Genomic DNA, 19465 nt, shown 5'->3' with positions numbered 1-19465 from the left:
GAAAGCTAATATGTAGATAACAAATACACGTACATTACATAGAGAAAACAAACACATTTATTACATAAGTGATCAATATTTTATGGCTGCAGTTGTTGAATGATTTAGCCACAAGGCTTCGTGCATGCATAAATCCATACTTTTCATCATTAAATTATGCACATGGTGCTACATGGTTAAGAATACGCTACTATGTTTTTAACAATTGAACCCTATGATGCAACCATTGGAACAAATGGACTAATAATTGGGACCAATATGGTGACAAAGAAGACCCATGGATACAGATGTCTCCCAAAAAAATTAATAATCGGCGATGAATCTTAAGTTCAACATTGTTTTCATTGTTGTTTTACATGTAATAAGTATTGACCTACTTTAATTTTTTCTTCTGTTAAAACGGGTCAATTTTTTTAAATCTAATTTTGATTTTTTTTTATTTGAAACTTCCATTTAAAAAAATTATATTATTGTAGTGTTCAATTTTCTTCACTAACAATAATTTAAAAAATTTCAAAGTTTACAAAAAAAAAAAAAAAAAAAAAAAAAAAAAAAAAAGTTATTGCATTTATTTGAAAGTGTGACCCGTTTTAATAAGGTTTTACTCTATTTTCTTCTTTTAAAAAAAAACTCATTTTTCAAATATTTATCATTTTAAACTCTGTAATTTTAAAGATATAACACAAAACATTTTTTTTTTTTTTACATTTTACATGAAATAGAAGAAAATCAACAATATGATTTACATATTGCGTCATAGTTTCTTTTGTGAGTAGCATGACGTGGCGACTTATTAACCGTCGAACTAAATCCTATCTCTTACTCTCTGTAATGCCATTCTTAGTTCAAATACGTTAAACACTGTGTAATAGGCTTTGAAGTGACTTTCTAATATTGCTGAAATTTTCATTGCGCTGGATACGACAAAAAGATACAGAATATTAAACAAAGAATATTATGTAAAAATTTCTCAATGAGATAAATTAATAAAGGTGCTAAAGTTTATATAACTAAATACTTACCGCTCCATCAATCATTTTTTTACGCAAATTTGATAGTTCTTTTCTTAATTCAACATGTATATTAGCTTGCTGCTCGCGATGAACCCTTGATAAATCAGATACTCCCTTTACGTAATGTTCATGCAGCGTTTTCAGCGATTTTAATCGTTGATTTTGTACAACTCGTTGTTGTTGCAACGATTTCTGTAATTGCCGGAAAACAACCTGCAAAATGAACACGTAAAAAGAGCTTTTTTCCCACTAGCCCTCGTAATCAGTTTTCTCAAGAACAAAAAATATGAAGAATATTTACATTTAATTGTGTCTAAAAAAGTTTAAGACGCTGAAATACAAAAGCAAAGCTTATTTTAATATTTAAATTACCAATGCTTTGTCACAATTTACCAGGATAAAAAAAAAGGTTTTTACGGATAAGAATTTTAACCTCTAGTTTTTCATCCCCTTCTTTATTTTTTTGAATATCACTTTCCCATTGTCCTAATACCGAAGAGATTTGTTTATTAAACTCCTCGTTGATTGAGTTTCTAAATTAAAAAAGAGTAAACAATGAGATTTTTTAATTTTTAAAATAGTTTAATGTAGCCATTTAAATATACAATATATGTAAGAATGTCAGTAAAAATTGTTGTCGGTGAAACTTTTCTGATTGCGTTTTTGTTTTGAAATTTTTAAAGAAGATAGAGTGTTTAGATTTTCTTAACACATCAAATACAAGAATATCTTTTAGATCATGCATTGAATAGACAGACACACGAGACATACATTAAAGTATTATATGCTTTATCCATAGAAGATTTATACACACCATTTCGTTTTCCTTTAATAAACCTTTCCTTTAATCATTTCCTGTTTTTTAAACTATAATTAAAATTTAGAAAAGCGAGAAAATATTGCCTTTCCAACAGTATAAGTCATAATTTTACCTCTCTGATTGTTGAGCTATAAACGTCTCTTCATATTTTCGATTGGTCGTTTTCAATGAAGCTGAGGTAAACGTTGCAAGTTGCTTCCTCTTTGCCATTAAACTTTTGCTGATGTCAGCTTATAATTAAAAAAAAAGAAAAAACATTGATAACGCAACCAACTGATTTCATTATCAACCGTCTTGATGGACATCTTTTTAAAAAATATGTTAAGACAATCAGTAATTATATTAGATCATGTTTGGTACTGAGCAACACTATTAGCATTTTTATAGAGTTTAAAATTTATTTTAAACTCTATAAAAATATTTATCTTGTTTAAAATTTATTTTAAACATAATTTCTATAAGCTGAAAAAATACCGGATTTTATGATTAGAGATATTATTTGATAAATCTAATCAGACTTTGTAGTGTTCACTTTTCTATAGCCAGTTGCAATATTTGCTATATGACGGGAAATTAAAAAAATTATATCGCAAAAATGTATATATAAAATGTTACTTGACAGAATAACTATGGAATGCGAAGTCTAAGAGGTCCTATATATGCTGAAATATTTTAGTTTACAATTGGACTCTTTATATCAGTTCCGTAGTGTAGTGGTTATCACGTTCGCCTAACACGCGAAAGGTCCCCGGTTCAAGCCCGGGCGGAACTAACCTTTTAGAGCTCGCTTTGAGTTATCTTTACATTGAAATTCTCAGTCCCATCCTTACACTTCAAGCAGTTCATTTAATTAACAAGTGTCACTCTGCATTAGATTAGATTTTAACCTAAGGTCAAGAATTTTGTTCTTAAAGTCACTATCATTTTTACTTAAGTAAATACTCTTAATTTCGTTATTAACTATTAACTTTATGTTAATGCATATCTTAAAACAATTTACTTGTGTTTATGTGTATATATACAGTTGAGTATGAGAATATATTACACGTTTTGTTTTACTCATATTTTATCTTGATTATAGCTGTCACTATGTTTTGTTTTTTTTTGAAATTTTTTTCTTAACATCTAATTATTTTTGTTCTGTTCTTTTTTTGTGTTTTTTTTTTTTGTTTTGTTTGTATTTTTTCATCTTCTCCAGGTGAACTATTTGCAATAACCTGAGTTTTTTTATAAGATTTTTATTAAAACAAAAGACATTGATATTAATAAAAATCAATATTGATATTGATAGAAGTCAATATTGATATTGATAAAAGTCAATATTGATATAGATAAAAATCAACATCAATATATATTTTAAAAGTTTTAACTCAAAATATATTTCGCGAAGTTAGAGTTATTTTGTTCTATCTCCAAGTTTAAATGTTGGGAGAAAGTTTGATTTTTTTCTTAAAGTAAAAATTATTTAAAACTTTAGCATTAATTTTTAAAGAAATAATAACTTATCTTTAAATAATTTATGTTTAAACAAATTTTTTAGAAAAAAAAATTGTAAAATAGATTGTAGTTTAAAATCAATCATTATTTACTAAAATTAATAACTCATTTTCTCCCAACTTTTAAAATAGGAGATAGAACAAAATAATTCTAACCTCGCGATTTGTCGCTGATAAACGATGTGGATTAAAAAATGAAAGCACAAGCAGCAGAATATGACATTAGATGAAGATTCATACAAATGTTTGTTGATAGCTTTCTACCTAAGAATGACGATCAGCTTGTATCATTGAACGATTCTTTAATGAAAAAAAAAACTTACAGGGGATGGGTCAGGGTAGTAAAGACAGCGAGAATAAACCGCTTTTATATTTTATTGCTTTGCAAGTTTTCAAAGTGCGCTGACGTAAAATAACAATTAAAATAAGAATGATTTGTACAGTCGGAAAGCTTAAGGCAGCGTTTTTTTTTTTTAACAACAAATCTGATGCAGATATTGCAGAGATTATGCTAAACCTAGCATAAAAGAAAATGTCAAACTCACCACCAAAACTATGCAGAAGGGAGTTGACTTCTGTTTCTCCTACAGCTTCTGTATCATTGCTAAAATTTAAATAGGTCAACGCGGTAGTGAGTATTCAAGGAACATGATGCAATTGATAAAAGCTTCGGTACAGCTCTCCGCTCGCTTCTACCCAGTGCCGTGCCTAAACTCCCCGCTTAGGGGGATTTAGACCGTGCCAACTTATATGTTGGAACGGCACTGCTCTACCAGATTTCATACTTCCTCTCTTTTTACAAATCCAAAATCATAAGAAACAAATCAAACCTACTCTTCCACTTTTTCTTCTTCTTCACTCTCGTCAAAACAATCGTCTTTTGAGGCTTTTCTTTTCAGTATACATTTGGATAATGAAGCTGGTGCTTCTAAATAAATAGATCAGTTCGGAATAAATAAAATCTGCTCATGCTTTAACCAAAAAAAAACCCTACAATACTACACGAAGTATACTTAGAAATACCATTATAAATTTCTATAATACTTTGATACATTAAATTTTACGAACCATCAACCAATATTTTATCCTTCTCTTCACAAATGTCATATGTGTCTTTTGTTTGTTTTGCTTTTTTCTTATCATTCATTTTTTACGTACCGTTCGTTTTAATTCCTTTTAAAAACTCGGTAAGAAATTGACTTGCATTCGAATTTTCTTAACGTTCGAGTAAGCAGTTGGCGCGATCCTGCGCATTCCTTTACTTCTTTCGTTTTATGAAATAGGGTGTTAAAAAATACATTTAAGTAAGTTTAAAATTTACACTTTAATTTTGTTAAAGTTTTTAAAAATAAATTTTTGATTACTCATACGGTATGATATAAATTTGTTAATTGCGATATGTATTATTGCAAGAAAAGAAAATTGCGGATTTATTTTTTCAATGAATATGTACCTAGATTAATTACCCACCGGCTATTACTCGTTAATACTGACTGTAATTTTCGGGTATTATCCTGTCTTTTCATTTCCTAAACTGGCACACAAAAAAAAGATGATAAGCTGTACAGTTTTGCGTCTAAAGTATTTTTTCTTTAAAGTTATTTTAACAGAAAAATAACTTACACATTAGTGCATTTTAGAACAACAATTTATAGAAATTTAATTTGTAATTTGCACGTTTTTTGATAAGCCAGTAAAAATGAAAAACATTATACCACAGCAGTTTCAGCTGAAAACCCCATTATGCATAAAGGATGTTATACTGACGACTTTTGAATGATAGCATTATTGATTTCTTTTAGAAAATATTAACTTGTTTATATTATATGGCTAGCCGTAAAGGAACAACGAACAAAAAAACAACAGACATGGGAACCTATAATGTTAATAATAGTAACTTTTGGGATATTGATAATTATCAGAAGTGTGTAAAAAGAATAGGAGAATCAAGTGCTCTGTGTGATGATCTAACTAAGATGTTTACTGAGAGAATTGACATTGAGTCAAAATATGGCAAAAAGCTAGATGATTGGCATGAGAAATGGTCTAAAGCATTAGAAACTTCATGTATGTATGCTACAGTAAAAGCTGCTGCATTAGGGACATTAAGAGAAGCACAGGATAGAGCTAAAGTACATATGGATTGCTGTATGAAGCTGCAAAACCAAGTTATAGAAACTATTAAAAGATGGAAAGAATCAAACTATCATCATAAAATATTTGGTATTAAAGAAGCAAAAGAATTTGAGCAAGATTTTAGCAAAGCTCAAAAACAATGGGCAACTGCTTACAATAAAATTCAAAAAGCAAAAAATAATTATCATAATGCTTGTAAAAACCGTGAGGTATGTTCATCCACATTAAATACAGCAAAACAAGATACTGAAGCACTACCAGAAAAGGTGAATTTTTAAAAATAAGAGCCTTTTTTTTTAAAAAAAAAAAAAATATATGCATGTTCTAAAATATTTGGTGTGTTTTGCCAAACTTTCTTGCTTATTATACATGCAAAATAGATTAAGACTGTCATAAAAAACCCAGTTATTTGTATGATTAATAGTCTATTTTTAAATGCTATTGGATTGCTATTAAATTCCTTTTAAGTTTTTGCGTGGTTGAATATTTTTTTTTAGTTAATTCATTAACTGCCTGTCTGCTGCAAAAGAAAGTACTGTTACTATTGCAGTGTGAGCAATAAATTATTTACCATTGTCCATCACTGCTTCAGTTATTGTTAGTTGCTCTAACACTAACCAAATTATATTTAAGCAAAATTCCAATTACCTACCATTATTTTTTCTGGCTTTTTTTTAATTTAGTATAAACTGTAAGTTTTTGAACAAACTCTGAACAGAGCTATTTGTGATTTTATTACTTATATTGGATAATATTGGATGCTTTTTCATAAACTGGTTATGAAAGCTGTTTAAATGAATAAATGTATTTAGTTTATTTCAGTTTTCTATCACTGGGTTGCTGTCATCATGAGTTACTATGAATGATAATGATTCTCATCTTCTATTGTTATCACTATCACTATAATTTTATATAAAGATTAAGAGGAATCATTTAGGTTCATTTGGAATTAGTTCTGAGTAAATCTTTTAGATAAAGAAACTTGAAGATTCCTTAAGAAAGTGTGAAAATATTGTCTCGACTATGCAACAAAAGTATGATGAAAAGCTGAAGAGAATATCACCTTTAAACATATCCTATGAATCTGACATGCAGCAAGTTTATGATAGGTGGGCAAAAGAAGAAGAGAAAAGACTTGACTTTATACAAAGGACTCTTATTGAATTTCATAAATGTGTTAATATTTATACAGACCCAAGGTAAGTTGATATTCTCAAAAGTAAAAAGATCTTCTTTCTCACTCACTTATTTCAAATGATCTCTTTCTTATGCAAATAGTTAGGTTTTTTCAAATAGTTATGGACCTTACTGCTTTACTATTAGTTCTTATATTACCATACTCTATTTATTGATACTTTTTTTTTACTTATTTTTAGATTTAAAGATTTATTTGACAATCAGTTAAATGCTGCTTATAGTGCTAAAATTCAGTATGATGTAAATTGGTGGTCAGAAAACTTTGGTGCTGGAATGCCCAGAAACTGGCCGAAATTTGAGGTATTTTTTTTATAAATAGTATGTATGTTTTTGAATTATTTATACTATATATGTGCTGATTATATTATATTATTTTATTCAATCTATATATTTGTTGGTTTCATAATTTTTTTTATTTTTAAATATATGTTTAGTTTATTCCTTATCAAAATGTCCAAAAATTCCATAATAAAGGAATTTCCAAAAATTTTAGCATCTCGTTTTAAGCGGTTGCTTGGTTATCTTCCTTTTAAGATTTAATTCAGCATCTTAGTTTTTGTTATCTTGAATTTTAATTTGCTTATTGTTAAAGTTCTTTTCATATTTAAAAAGGATAGCAAATTTAGTTTTAGTATTTAAATATAAAAAGAGTAACCCAAATAAGTTATCAGAATTTTTAAGGTGTATTCTATTAACTTATTCAGTAATGGACTTCATTCCTTTTTTTCCTCTGCTTAAATTGTAAGTTAGCCTACTTTGGTTTTAAACTTTTCATGGAAAATAGAATCCACTGAAACTTGCATTTTACATCACTGTTTGATTGTATTTAAATTTATTTGTATAAAAACATTTTTCATAGAAAACTAATATTAATAATAAAAACTTCCAATAACACTAGAATAGTTTGCTCCAATCATAATATCCAAATGTCCAGTTATATCCATAACATACAAATCTTTAGGTTGTTAAGGTTACACCAGCAACTAGAATGTTGTAAAATGATATCTGATAAGAATGAAGAAAAAAATATTTGTCCAAAGAATATCTTGAATGACTAATGATGATGCATAAGCTTTACTAAAATTTTCTTCTTTCTCTTTGTTAATTTCAATTACTCCAATAAAATGTAGTTAAAATCTTGTAATAAAATTCATGGAGATTTGTTAGGATATTTGTATTTTACTGTTGTTTAATTTGTTATGTGATAAAGTAAAGTGGAATAATCATTTAAGTTTACATAATTGGTATGTCTGAATTTCATAGTAGAACACAAACTTGTAGCTTTCTCCTACAGTAACTTAATTTTTTAGTTTTGCCTTCAGTACAAATCAGAACAGACTACAAATTAATATAAAACTTGTCTTTCTTTGTTTTCTAAATTCTTCAATGCTTTAGAATTAAAACAGTTTTTATAAAGAAAACTTGTCTTAGAGTTCAAGGTTATCATTTATGTCATTGTTTGGAAACAAGAAAACCTTAACGTTTTCAATAATTCGCTTAGTGAAGAACTTATGTTTGCATTATTACATCAACTAAAGATAAGGGAGATAAAGATATTTCTTTAATTGTGAGCTTCTGTTCTCTGCTTTAATCTGTCTTATAACTATCTCGTTTAACTTTTGGAGAAAAATCTAATTGATATGAATCAACCCCATAAAATTAGTTGAGGGATATACCAACAAAATCAAATAGTTATCAATATAGATTTCTTTACATAAAAGTGAAAATCTTTGCTCTCTTAAATATAGGACCAACATAATTCTAGTTTCAAAGTAAGGTAATATAGAATTGTTAAAGAACCTTTATGCTTAATATATATAATTACCATATGTAGTTATATACGTAAAGTACAAATTAATGTAGTTTAAGTTCTACATGGTGTGCACAGTATTTAACAATCAAGTTCAAATACACTGCTATCAACCTGCATGACTTTTTTTTGGCAGAAGTTTTAAAGTTTTTTTTGTGAAATAATTTTTTTAAAAATGGCTTCAAAAAATTAATCTTCAATACCATGACCATGAAAAAGAAAAAGTGTGTTAGTTACAAATCATGCCAGACATGACAATTCCAATTTTGCAAAGTTTTTAAAAGTGAACAAAAGTTGGGTTTTGGGAATAGGAAAAGAGCTTGAAGAGTCTTAAGGTGGCTATGAAGCCATAGCTGAGAGGTCAACTCACAAGCAACAGTCTGATTGTGTCAGAACTGCTGAATTTGTAGCCAAAATCCAAGAAATGATTGAAATAGATCCTAGTAACTCGATGAGCTCAATTGCTTGTAAAATGGGAAAGTCTGAGCTAATGAGTAGAACCTGTGTGTCAATGGACTTAAGGTATAAGTCAAAGACAATTAGAAAGGGCTAGCTGCTAACCAAAAAGGCTAAAGAAAAACTGCAAAAAAAAATGTTAAACTACTCAACAAGTTTTTCTCTGATGAAAAGAATTTCTGCCAGGATTGAAAAAAACAACAACCAGAACAACCATTGGCTTATTATATGAATCAAGAATGTACCTAAGGTCTTACAAACAAAGTTTCTAGCTACTATCATGGTCTTTGGAGTCATCTCCTCATAGGATGACTTCATGCCACCCTACTTCTTCCCCAATGGCTTGAATGAATAAAAATGGGTATTTGAAAGTACTAAATGAACATACTTTGCCCTGGATACAAAAAGTTGCTGCTTGACTGCCATATGTGTGGTAGCAAGACTCAGTACTATGCCATACATCAAGAAAGTTGCAAAAATGGGTAAGAGTTTTGTGACTATATTGATCCTGATGTTTTGCTCCAAAACTCACCAGACTAAATCCTATAGACGTTTTTGTGTGGGTCACATCAATAGCTGCACCAGGTTTTGTGACTGTCGAAGCAGTCATTGATGTGCAAGATGATTCTATTGAGTAAAAGGTAAGAAGATAAATACAGTTTTAAAATTTCGTTGTTTTTGTTCAAATCCAATCAGTGTTTCTTGAGAAAGTTGCATTTTTTTCAAACTATGATGTGAATGTTAAATACTGTGTGCACCCTGTAATACTAATATGATTAAAAAATTAGATATATATGATATGTATATTGTAAAAATCTATCTTTGAATAAATCTTATACTATAATACTGTAGTATAAATCATACATTCTTTAGCACCAAAAATGTTTTTGAAATCTTTAAAAAATTAATTATCAATATAAAATGAAATTTATCGAACACAATAGCTAATCCTGGTAATAAATATATCTAAATGTGTAAACTTTCATAATAAGAAAAAATATAAATCCAAAATTAGCAATTATTCTTTACTTTTAGGAACTTTTTTTTATTGTTTTTAAAATCAAAATAATCATGGTATAAAGATTCATCTTTACAATATAAATAGAATTAAATTTCTATTTATATTGTAAAGATGAATCTTTATACCATGATAATTTTTTCAAATTAAATTTCAAAATTGGGATTTTTAATTGTGAATTTCGCCTAAATTATAACAGTATTAAAAAGTAACTAAACCGCTGTTAGAAACAGTTGATAAAATTTTGAAAAATGCTTTATTCTATAGCTTTAGGGGAAAACCTCAATGAATAGGATAGCTTTTGCAAAATGCTTTTTAAACGTAGATAAAATTGTTTAATATACATATTTAAATATGTTTGACAACCACCGACTCTTGCTCAATAATGTAGTAAAACAAAAAAATTGGATTTGCATTTGGCTATTGGAAAAAAGAGAGTTTTATTGGAGCATGACATTTGTCCCATTCATTAAGTATGTCTCATTGAATGGGACAAACATAAAAGAATTAAAAATAAACATATTTAATTCAATCATTTTTCAAATTAGTTTATTAATTGTAAATGTAGTTAAATATATAGATACATACATAAAGACCACACAAAAAATATTTTTAACTTTAAACATTTTAACTCTAATTAAATTTCAATCAAAGCAGAACTTTCTCATTTTAGAATATTATATTTAGTTATTTTTATTTAAGTAAAATATTGCAGTATAAAAGTAAATAATACCCATTACCCATGGGGAACCCTTACTTTTTTCCCCATGGGTAAGTTCAACTTTTTTATATTCTATTTTTTTGTTAAAGCACTATAATTATTTTTTATCTTAAAGTTTGTTATTAAAAATTATAAGTGAAGTGGTCAAAAATATTTCTTTCATACCAATGAGTATAAAAACTCTATCAATTTTTCTGTTGATGATCATCCACTTTCTATTTGACCTCTTGCTATTTTCTCTATCTAATAAAGCTATTGTGTGTCTGTAAAATTCTGTTATTAATTTTGTGGAAAGAAGTTTTAAATTTTATTAAAATAACTAAAAAATTTCATTCAATAAGTTTATTTTCCTCAGTTTAAATATCAAGTTTAATTTTGCTCAGTATGATAGAAGATCTACTCATATTTTGCCCTGGTTATTCTGACTTTCATAGTTTTTGTTTTTTTTTTCTTGTTTTTTTGTGCAGTCTAACAGTTAGAGGTGCTTTTCTTGTAGGGGTATTCAGCACTAGAATGGCATCATTGGAACCTCTGTCACTTAGCTAGAAATCAGTCTAAACAGTTGAGGAGATATACAACTAGACCTAGACCTTATGAGCCTAAAAGCAGGGTAAATGTGCTCTTGGTAGATTGTCATGCATTTTATATCCTTGTAGTATACTGTATTATGAATTAGTTTTGGTTCTTTGAATGGATTGATGTTAATGAGGTTGTCTGTAGTAGTGGTTCCATTTTGTAATCCCCTATCATTATGTAGATGCCTTTAGTACATTGATGTAATAAACCTTTTTTAGACTGTAGTTAATTTTATTAGTGTAAGTAGCATGAAAAATAATTTAAATTTATCTGACAATTTTTACTGACATTGACAGAGATATTCTGTTTTACATAGTATCAGATTAAAAAGATCTTTTTATTGATGTTTGATTGTAGCTGATTTTGTTTACTTTTGCATTAAATTACTTTCAAGTTTTTTCAAATCTTTTCAAGTGCATCTTTTCGTTTCTAATGTTAATTCACAAGCCGCAGCTATACTATAGAGAGTATTAATAATAATAAAGCAATAAAACAGATAACTCAGGACTTTAGTTTTGAATAAATTTAATTGATTATATCTTGAAATTTTCATTTTTAAAGCTTATCAAACCTTATTTCTAGTTTAAAATCAATCAACAGGTTCAATCCAAAATAAGCTAGTGCTGGTGTTAAAGTTGATGAATTTTTTATGTAGAAGAAATCTAATTCAATCAATATGATTTTTTTTTTTTTTTGACAAAAAAATTATTCTAAAAGTTGCATATTACTGTAGAACTTTAGGTAGCAACCTGAGTGACTTTAGAAAGAAACTACTTGCAATTTTTTTTTTTTTTTTTTTTTTTTTTTGTAGTTTAGATATGAGGTGGCAATTATGTCCTTGATAAATTACTAGTTCTATTGTATTATTTATAATTTGCTGCATGTATTACATTACTGTATGTGTTATGATGTATTAGGTTTTTTATACTTTGCTGAATTTAAGTTCAATTTGTTTTTGTATTAAGAATTAATTTTAGTCAATGTGACTAAATTTTAAAAAAAGTTAAAAATGATTGAAAAATGTTATGAAGTTTTTATTATTCAGCTAGTTTTTTGTGTAGTGTTTCATATTCCTTAACTATTGTGAACCAACATCATTTTGAATTATTTAGTGCATCAGTTTTAGCTACCAAAACTGTAAAAGCTGAGTTGGGTGGAGGGTGATGCAATAAGAAGTTGAAGTTTTAGTGTTCGAATTTTACTAAAATGGTTCTGTAATTTGAGTGTATTTCAACAATATTTTTCTTGTTTTCTTTTTCCATCACAAAGTCACTTTTCTTTTCAATATAAAAATATATTTTTTAAGCTCTTACTTTTGATTACTACTGGTGACCATACTTTTATAGTGACTATCACTTTTTAAGATAGGCAAGGTTTCCCATATATGTTTTGTAGAGTCATCTAATGGCTGCAGCATGTCAGTTAGATATGAGGGAATCTTTGCTACTGCTACGTTTCACCCTTCACATTATGAACAGCTTGGCTGTAACTTTTTAACAAGCTTGGCTGTAACTTTTTAAAAACTTTTTAACATTATTATCTTTTCATATTTTCAGAAGTTCTGAAGAGTTAAAATTCTCAATATGCTTAAATTGTGACCATTCTCTTACTTTTGATTCTGATAAGCTTTTATCATTTGTAATTTTTTCAAACTTTTAAAAGTAGGCACTTTGTTTAAAACAGAAATTTATAAAAACACTTTAAATCAAAATTACTTCAGCTGGTTGCATAAGAAAATCAGTAAAATGATGTATAATATAGCTGCTTTCTCTGTACTTTGTTTTTGTCTTTTTAATAAAAGTTTAAATGGTGATTTCAATTGATTCTGTATGACATAGGTTTTTTACTTCATCTGCTAATAGACAAAACCTCACATTGTACAAAATCTGCCAGAATTCTTACTTCTTTTTTTTTCTGGAACCGTGCAGTTGCACCCAGACCCATCCATTTATTTTCCAGCTTCATTTGCTTTCAGCCATTTCCTAAATGTAACTTCTGGTATCCTCTTGTCTTGAGATTGCTATAGTGATGTTCTGCTGTGAATAGTGTATAAAGCTTATACAACATCTTTACTTGCCATACTGTTTTATCCTTTATATACTTATATATATATATATATATATATATATATATATATATAATATACTTATATATATATATAATATATATATATATATATATATATATATATATATATATATATATATATATATATATATATATATTACAATTTAAGTTTTATTAGTAAGTTATTTATTAAGAAAAATAATTTATTACTGCTTAAAATTTGTTTATGTATAGTGGCTGTAGCATGGCCTTCTAGAAATACAGGCCTTGACAATACACCAAAATTTTTATTGACTGGAGGCCGAGCAAAGCTCTAATAAGTAAAATGGATGCCGACAAGGAGAGTAAAAAACTATAATAATAACGATATAAAAGAGCTATCTTAAAAGAAAAACTACAATAAAGTTAATAAACTATAATATACTATTTATATAATATAATAAAATTTAAATAAAAACTCATTTTCATGACAGTTTTAAAACCTTTTGCCTGGACTCTTTGGAGCATCTTGGAGATTTTATTATTGCTAGATTTTTTAGAAATATATTTGCTAAAGTGTGGCAATGTTGGCCATAAATACCAAATTGAAACGTGTTTGATACAGATAAGAATTGCTTCATCAAAAATGTTCGACAAAATTCATCTGGTAACTTTACAAATAAAACCAAACAAAATATGCACCATTGAACAATATTGTTAAAGGGAATAACAAGACCTCCTCTAATAAAATCAATGTAGACACCACATTTTTTATCATAAAATTGTGTATCAATATAATCATAGCCATTTTTTCTTTGAACATGACCAGCAATATATATAATTGAACGTAATGATTCTGCTTGAACTTTAACCTTGAGTTCTGGTAAGTTATCAAAAAGTTTGCACTTCTGCTCATTTAAACTTTGAAAACAGTTTTTACATGAATGACCATTAGTACAATCATTAAAACTATCCATTTCGAACTGTAAAGAAAGTTTTACATGTTGGATTCTAACTTTTTCTATGACAGATTGAGAAGTAATAAAATAGGTTCCTCCAGAACCCTGGCGAAGCTTGCTAAAAGTTTTCTCTAATGGATCAGTTGTGAACCACCCCAGGATAGTATAATCATTTCCATAATCCAAAAGATATCTTGCAATGTTGACTAACCCCCTACACACATGAGAAATACATTCAGAGGTATCTTTTGTAAGCTGCTTAATACATTTGGCGCCTGATTTTTTCTTTCTTTCAACCATATCTGCCACATCTAATAGGAATAGCAGGCTTTTGTCTGTGTGTGATCTTATATCTGCACGGTACTCATCTTTATAACAAATATCTGCTCCAACACTTTTACATTACAAATTTTCCAAAACTTCACAAATATAGAAATAAATTTGATGGTGCCAATAACTTCATCTTTTTTAATGGATGGATGATTTTTAAGTGCAGCAACTGTTTCATCACTGAAAACTTGTAAACAAGTGTCAACTTTCTGTTGCTGAATTGGTTTTGGAGAGATTGAAATTTCATTTAACTTGCTAAGATTTAAAGATTAGCAGATTCCAACTCATAAAGATTTACTAAATCACTCCATTTTGCTACATGTTTGTTACCTTCAAACTCAAAAACTAATTCTCGGTTTTTTCAGTTAACCAATTATAAACACACTTCACGATATGAACATAGTCAAACAACAAAAATGTGTTTTAATTATCTCCGCACCAAGGTTTTTCTTCATTTTAATTCATCATTTTAAACTTTTGATTTAATCTATTTCCATCAGCAATAATTGACAACAGTTTTGCATTGGATTGATTGTTGTTTCAATAATTGGTTTGCATTGTTTAAAAAGAAAATCAGAATCTAAGTGACTAATTGTCATTTATAAATAAATAATCATTTTTACTGAAAACTCCGGTGCACCAAATAAACATTTTACAATTATAGCCAACATGGTTTTGGCAAGGAGACTGGGTTGATCAGCAGAATTTCCAAATAATACATCTCCATGATAAGTTAATATGAATTTAATATAAACTTCATCAACCAGCAATATATATTTACGTTGTGTATTTTCAATACTCGTCATAACATTTTTCAAAAATTCCAGACTATCTTGTGATCCGACTTTTGAAGTGACTCTTGTCAAAGTTCTAATACAGGGTAATTTATAATCATTAGAAATTTGGTTGTACAAAGACTATTAGAGCATGGAACACAAAATTTTCAAGGCATAATTGATAACTGTTTGTAAGATAAATATGTTTCACTTTACAAAAAGATTAACCTTAAACTGCCATTTTTTCATTGCAGATTAAATAACGCTACACATTCACTTAAAATTTGTGTTTAAACCAATTGCTGTTGATTATAACCATCGCAAAACAAAAATATTTCATTCCATGTAAATCTATCCATATAGAATCAGCCTCTAGTCAAAAGATATTTTATCGCAATGTCAAGGCCTGTATTTCTAGAAGGCCATAGGCTCAAAACATCAACAATATAATAGCTTTATGTCTTTGACTGCAAATAATTGAATTTAAAAAATTCCTCAGTCACAAAGTGTTCTAATATTTATCTCATACAAAATAAGTTGTTTTTTTTATTTTCAGTAAAAAAAACCATTACATTGTTATTAGAATTTTCATCACAAAACAAATTCTAATAACAATGTAATGGTTTTATGTGTCAATTTTACCAGCTATACCAGGATATAGTGAGTAAAATTTGCACATTAAATAACTTATCATCCACTGGCGTTTAAGTTGCTATAGTTTAATAAAATAAAACTTATGCATCACTCTCAAAAATAAATAAAAAATTTGCTCACACTAGTATAAGTTACATAATCAATGATATGTTTGCCATTAAAGATTGAAAGTAAATATCTGCTTAAAAAGTGACTTTGAAAACTCATTTTGCAATGTTCTTGATTAAAAGGCCTTAATTGTAAATAAAGTAAAAATTGATGTCCCAGTTTTACTTAGAAAGCAAAATGTGCTGCAGTATTTTTACCCACATTGACCATATTTTTAAAAAAGCTTTAATTTAAAGGAACCTGGTGAAGTGCCTTTTGAAGCTCATCAAATTACACCTGTGGATCCATCAGGTCTTAAAGACAATCATGCAAATTCAACTAATAATGGAAATGGAGTAAAATCTCAGCAACAAGTTTTATCCAATACCCTACCTAATACACAGTTAGCTTCTAATCCATTTGTGAATGGTGATGAGCGAGAAACTGGGTAATTTTTGTTTACTATTAACACACTATGTAAATAAAAAACTTTTTCATTTTGAAGAACCATTTCAGCTTCCTTATTTATCTAGTTGTTTTTAGGCAAGTGAAATTATATTTACTGGAAAAGGAACCTCTAAAAAGGGATGTGTAAACCTAGGAGGGGCACAAAGACTGTGTACATACACCCTATAACAAAACACCCTATAACAATACACCCTATAACAATACACCTTATAACAATACACCCTTATAAAGTGATGTGTGGTTTCCCCAGAGTTTCTAATCAAATCAGAATTCTTACATTAGATTTACGAATTTTTTTCTTTCCCCAAAATTTAGAGATGATGATGATGATGATGAGTGGGATGCTCCTCTGCCAGAGCTGATCCCAGGTGGGGGTATTCCTGTACGTGCTATTTATGACTATACAAAGCTTGAAGATGATGAGTTATCGTTTAAAGCTGGTGACATACTGATCAAACTCACAGAAGAAGATGAGCAGGGCTGGTGTCGAGGAAGTCTTAATGGTCGGGAAGGTTTATACCCTGCTAATTATGTTGGGGCAATATAAAAGTTGGATTTGTATTATTTTGTAAGTAAAGTTAATTTTTAAAAAATTACTCTCAATACTATTTTACACACACACACACGTACGCATATAAATACTACTTTGCACTCAAAAGACATGCACACATATAAATACTATTGTGTGTTTTCTCGTATGCCTCAGTTACAATCAGTATTATATATGTTTTATTATATGTACTTTTTAGCGGTAGTCCTACTATGTCATGGTTGAGTTGAATTGTATTATAGTCATGTTTGTTAATGTATTTTATCCTTTATATTATATTTAATATTTTTCCCAGTCAAATAATTTGTATCTAATGTATAACACTCAAGCAGCATTTAATTTTTATTAACCATCGTTTCACCATAGTTAAGGTGAAATTTTAAAATAGATTTTCAAGTTGTTTTTTTTTGTTTTGTTTTTTTTCATCGTGTTTGACTTTAATTTCGCAAGTTTTTATCAAATATTTCGTTTGCTATTTTTTAAAAGTTATTTGTGTAAATACTCATGTGTCACCAACATGCCGAATGCTGCTAATTTTCATATATCCTTATGCTCCGTTGTTTTCGTATCTTCCCTTCTTTTTGCGTAGTTTGAAGTGCTTGGAATGGCTTTTAGTTTTACAAAAAAATAGTTTTTAGAATGTGGTGAATAAAACCACATTTTCTATAATATATTGTAAATTTTATGCGATCTTCTTGCAAATATATTATAAAAAAATTTTCTTATTTTGATATTTGCGATTTTAAAATATTTCTCCGCAATAACAATCAATACGAAACCGTTGTCTTTATTGTTTATTTTTTTAATATTACGAACTTCATCATGTACGATATATATGTTATTCCCATTCTTTTGAAAAGAAAGTATCTTAAAGATATCGTTTTTTCCCCTAAAAATACATGTATTTTCTATGCATACGCAACTTGTGCTTATCCCACTAATTTTTTTTAGAAAAACTAAATTTTGAGTAAAAAAATGAAAACTATTCTATTGGATTTTTTAAAAAATGCTATAAGCTTGAAACATTAAAAAATAAGTTTGTTTTTTAAAATAATAAAGCACCGATTGCTTAGAAAAATTAAATTCTTGAGATTATAAAAAGCAACCAATTGCACAAGGCTTCGGCTAAGTTAGATTTTTTGAATCAAATTTTAAAGAACGAAGTTTTTTAAAATTAAATTCGTTCTGCGAAAATTGATCGAAGAAAAATCTTTCGAACAACTTTGTGATATAAACTCTTACAAAACCAATTTCAAAGTTTAATGAATGCAGTTGAACCATTTCACTTATCTTTCAATTCAACTGTGGTTTAGCTGCTTACAAATACTTTTTCGATCCAAAAGTTGTCTGCACCTCCTTAGCCTGTTCAGAATAAATTCCGGCGATAATCCGGATAAATTACGGCGCGTGGAAAAAAGATGCAACGGACTTTAGGTGTTTTATTTTTAAAACTTCGATTGGTTGCAACTTGACTGAGAATTGATGCTTGCTTTTTTATCCTGGATTTTGACAATCCAGTCTTGTTTAACACATTTCCAAGATTTTTCGTTGGTAAGCATGGTCCACAATTAAGGAGACAGCAAACGCTTGAAGAAGAGTGATATAATGAAAAAAATTACATGATCATTGCTTATCTCGTAGAGGAGTACTAACTTATCAAGGCTTACGTATAGAAAAACTACCTTCCTGTTTTCTTCACTACATTTTACATTGATTTAATACAAGCCTAATTGACTTATTTACATAAACAAATGCTTCCATGAAGGATAACCAGCTAACTCATAACATTTTTTTTATCACTTCTTTGATGAAGTCAATTTTCTCAATGCTTTTCGTCAACTACAGTGTGTTATCATTACAGATGACTTCTAATTGCAGTCTAAGAACTCAGCCGCTAATACCTTATTAGTACCTCTACTATGTCACAAACTGGTAACTAAATTTAGTTCATGCATTTACAATATACAAAAAAAAGTTGAAAGTTTGGTTTTCTAATTCAAAAGAGCAATGTTTTAAAATTACCAATAAAAAACGTTCTTTTTTTTTTGTAAAGCTATCATATTTCTGTTTTTTTTTTCACGCGACATTCTTTCTTAAGCACTTTTAAAGAAAAAAACACTAAAGGTTAAGATTTTTTACTGTTTTCCAAGTAAAAGATTTTTGAGAGAGGAAACTGGTTAACATATTTGTTTTATTCTGTTAGGTGCAGTTAAGTTACATCTGTAACTTAAATTGAAATTTTTTCTTGTTTTAAAAAAGCAGATAAGAAAATTTCTATTTCTCTGTTGTTATTTTTTTTTTTTAAAAAAAAAAATTCTTCTTTTGTAAAATTGAGGCGCTACTTAGGATAGA

At 28.3% G+C, this 19465-nt stretch overlaps 2 protein-coding genes and 1 non-coding gene across 7 annotated transcripts; 2 read left to right on the top strand and 1 right to left on the bottom strand.

Annotated features, from left to right (window-relative positions):
- Positions 1-648: 648 nt before the first annotated feature.
- LOC145181717 (synaptonemal complex protein 3-like) lies at positions 649-4568 on the bottom strand. Of its 4 annotated transcripts, XM_080056866.2 has the most exons (7): positions 4398-4568; positions 4164-4257; positions 3875-3933; positions 1946-2063; positions 1447-1546; positions 1023-1226; positions 649-914 (listed from the first exon to the last, which is right to left on the bottom strand). In XM_080056866.2, exons 1-7 carry the CDS (start codon positions 4474-4476, stop codon positions 855-857), a joined length of 714 nt encoding a protein of 237 aa, XP_079912992.2. In that variant the 5' UTR covers positions 4477-4568; the 3' UTR covers positions 649-854. The 4 variants fall into 4 exon arrangements, with proteins under 4 accessions (XP_079912992.2, XP_089956874.1, XP_089956876.1 ...); XM_090100748.1 differs by lacking the exon at positions 3875-3933 and having other exon boundaries at positions 4398-4414; XM_090100750.1 differs by lacking the exons at positions 3875-3933; positions 4164-4257; positions 4398-4568 and adding an exon at positions 3594-3612.
- Positions 2533-2605, top strand: Trnav-aac (transfer RNA valine (anticodon AAC)). Its single transcript has one exon. It is a non-coding gene; the product is annotated as a tRNA-Val (tRNA).
- A 256-nt stretch (positions 4569-4824) lies between the features above and the next one.
- Positions 4825-18009, top strand: LOC145181033 (protein kinase C and casein kinase substrate in neurons protein 1-like). 2 transcript variants are annotated; one of them, XM_090100747.1, is made up of 7 exons: positions 4903-5731; positions 6438-6664; positions 6842-6962; positions 11164-11292; positions 16353-16543; positions 16879-17131; positions 17313-17884. In XM_090100747.1, the coding sequence occupies exons 1-6, from the start codon at positions 5156-5158 to the stop codon at positions 17108-17110; spliced, it is 1476 nt and encodes a 491-aa protein (XP_089956873.1). In that variant the 5' UTR covers positions 4903-5155; the 3' UTR covers positions 17111-17131; positions 17313-17884. The 2 variants fall into 2 exon arrangements, with proteins under 2 accessions (XP_089956872.1, XP_089956873.1); XM_090100746.1 differs by lacking the exon at positions 11164-11292 and having other exon boundaries at positions 4825-5731; positions 17313-18009.
- Positions 18010-19465: the final 1456 nt, after the last annotated feature.

This window comes from Hydra viridissima, unplaced genomic scaffold (assembly GCF_058129835.1).
Source record: "Hydra viridissima isolate aposymbiotic clone 2 unplaced genomic scaffold, HvirCarnegie_v1 scaffold_10, whole genome shotgun sequence".
In the NCBI taxonomy this organism is placed as follows: Eukaryota; Metazoa; Cnidaria; class Hydrozoa; order Anthoathecata; family Hydridae; genus Hydra; species Hydra viridissima.
This window is presented reverse-complemented; position numbering and strand designations above follow the sequence as displayed.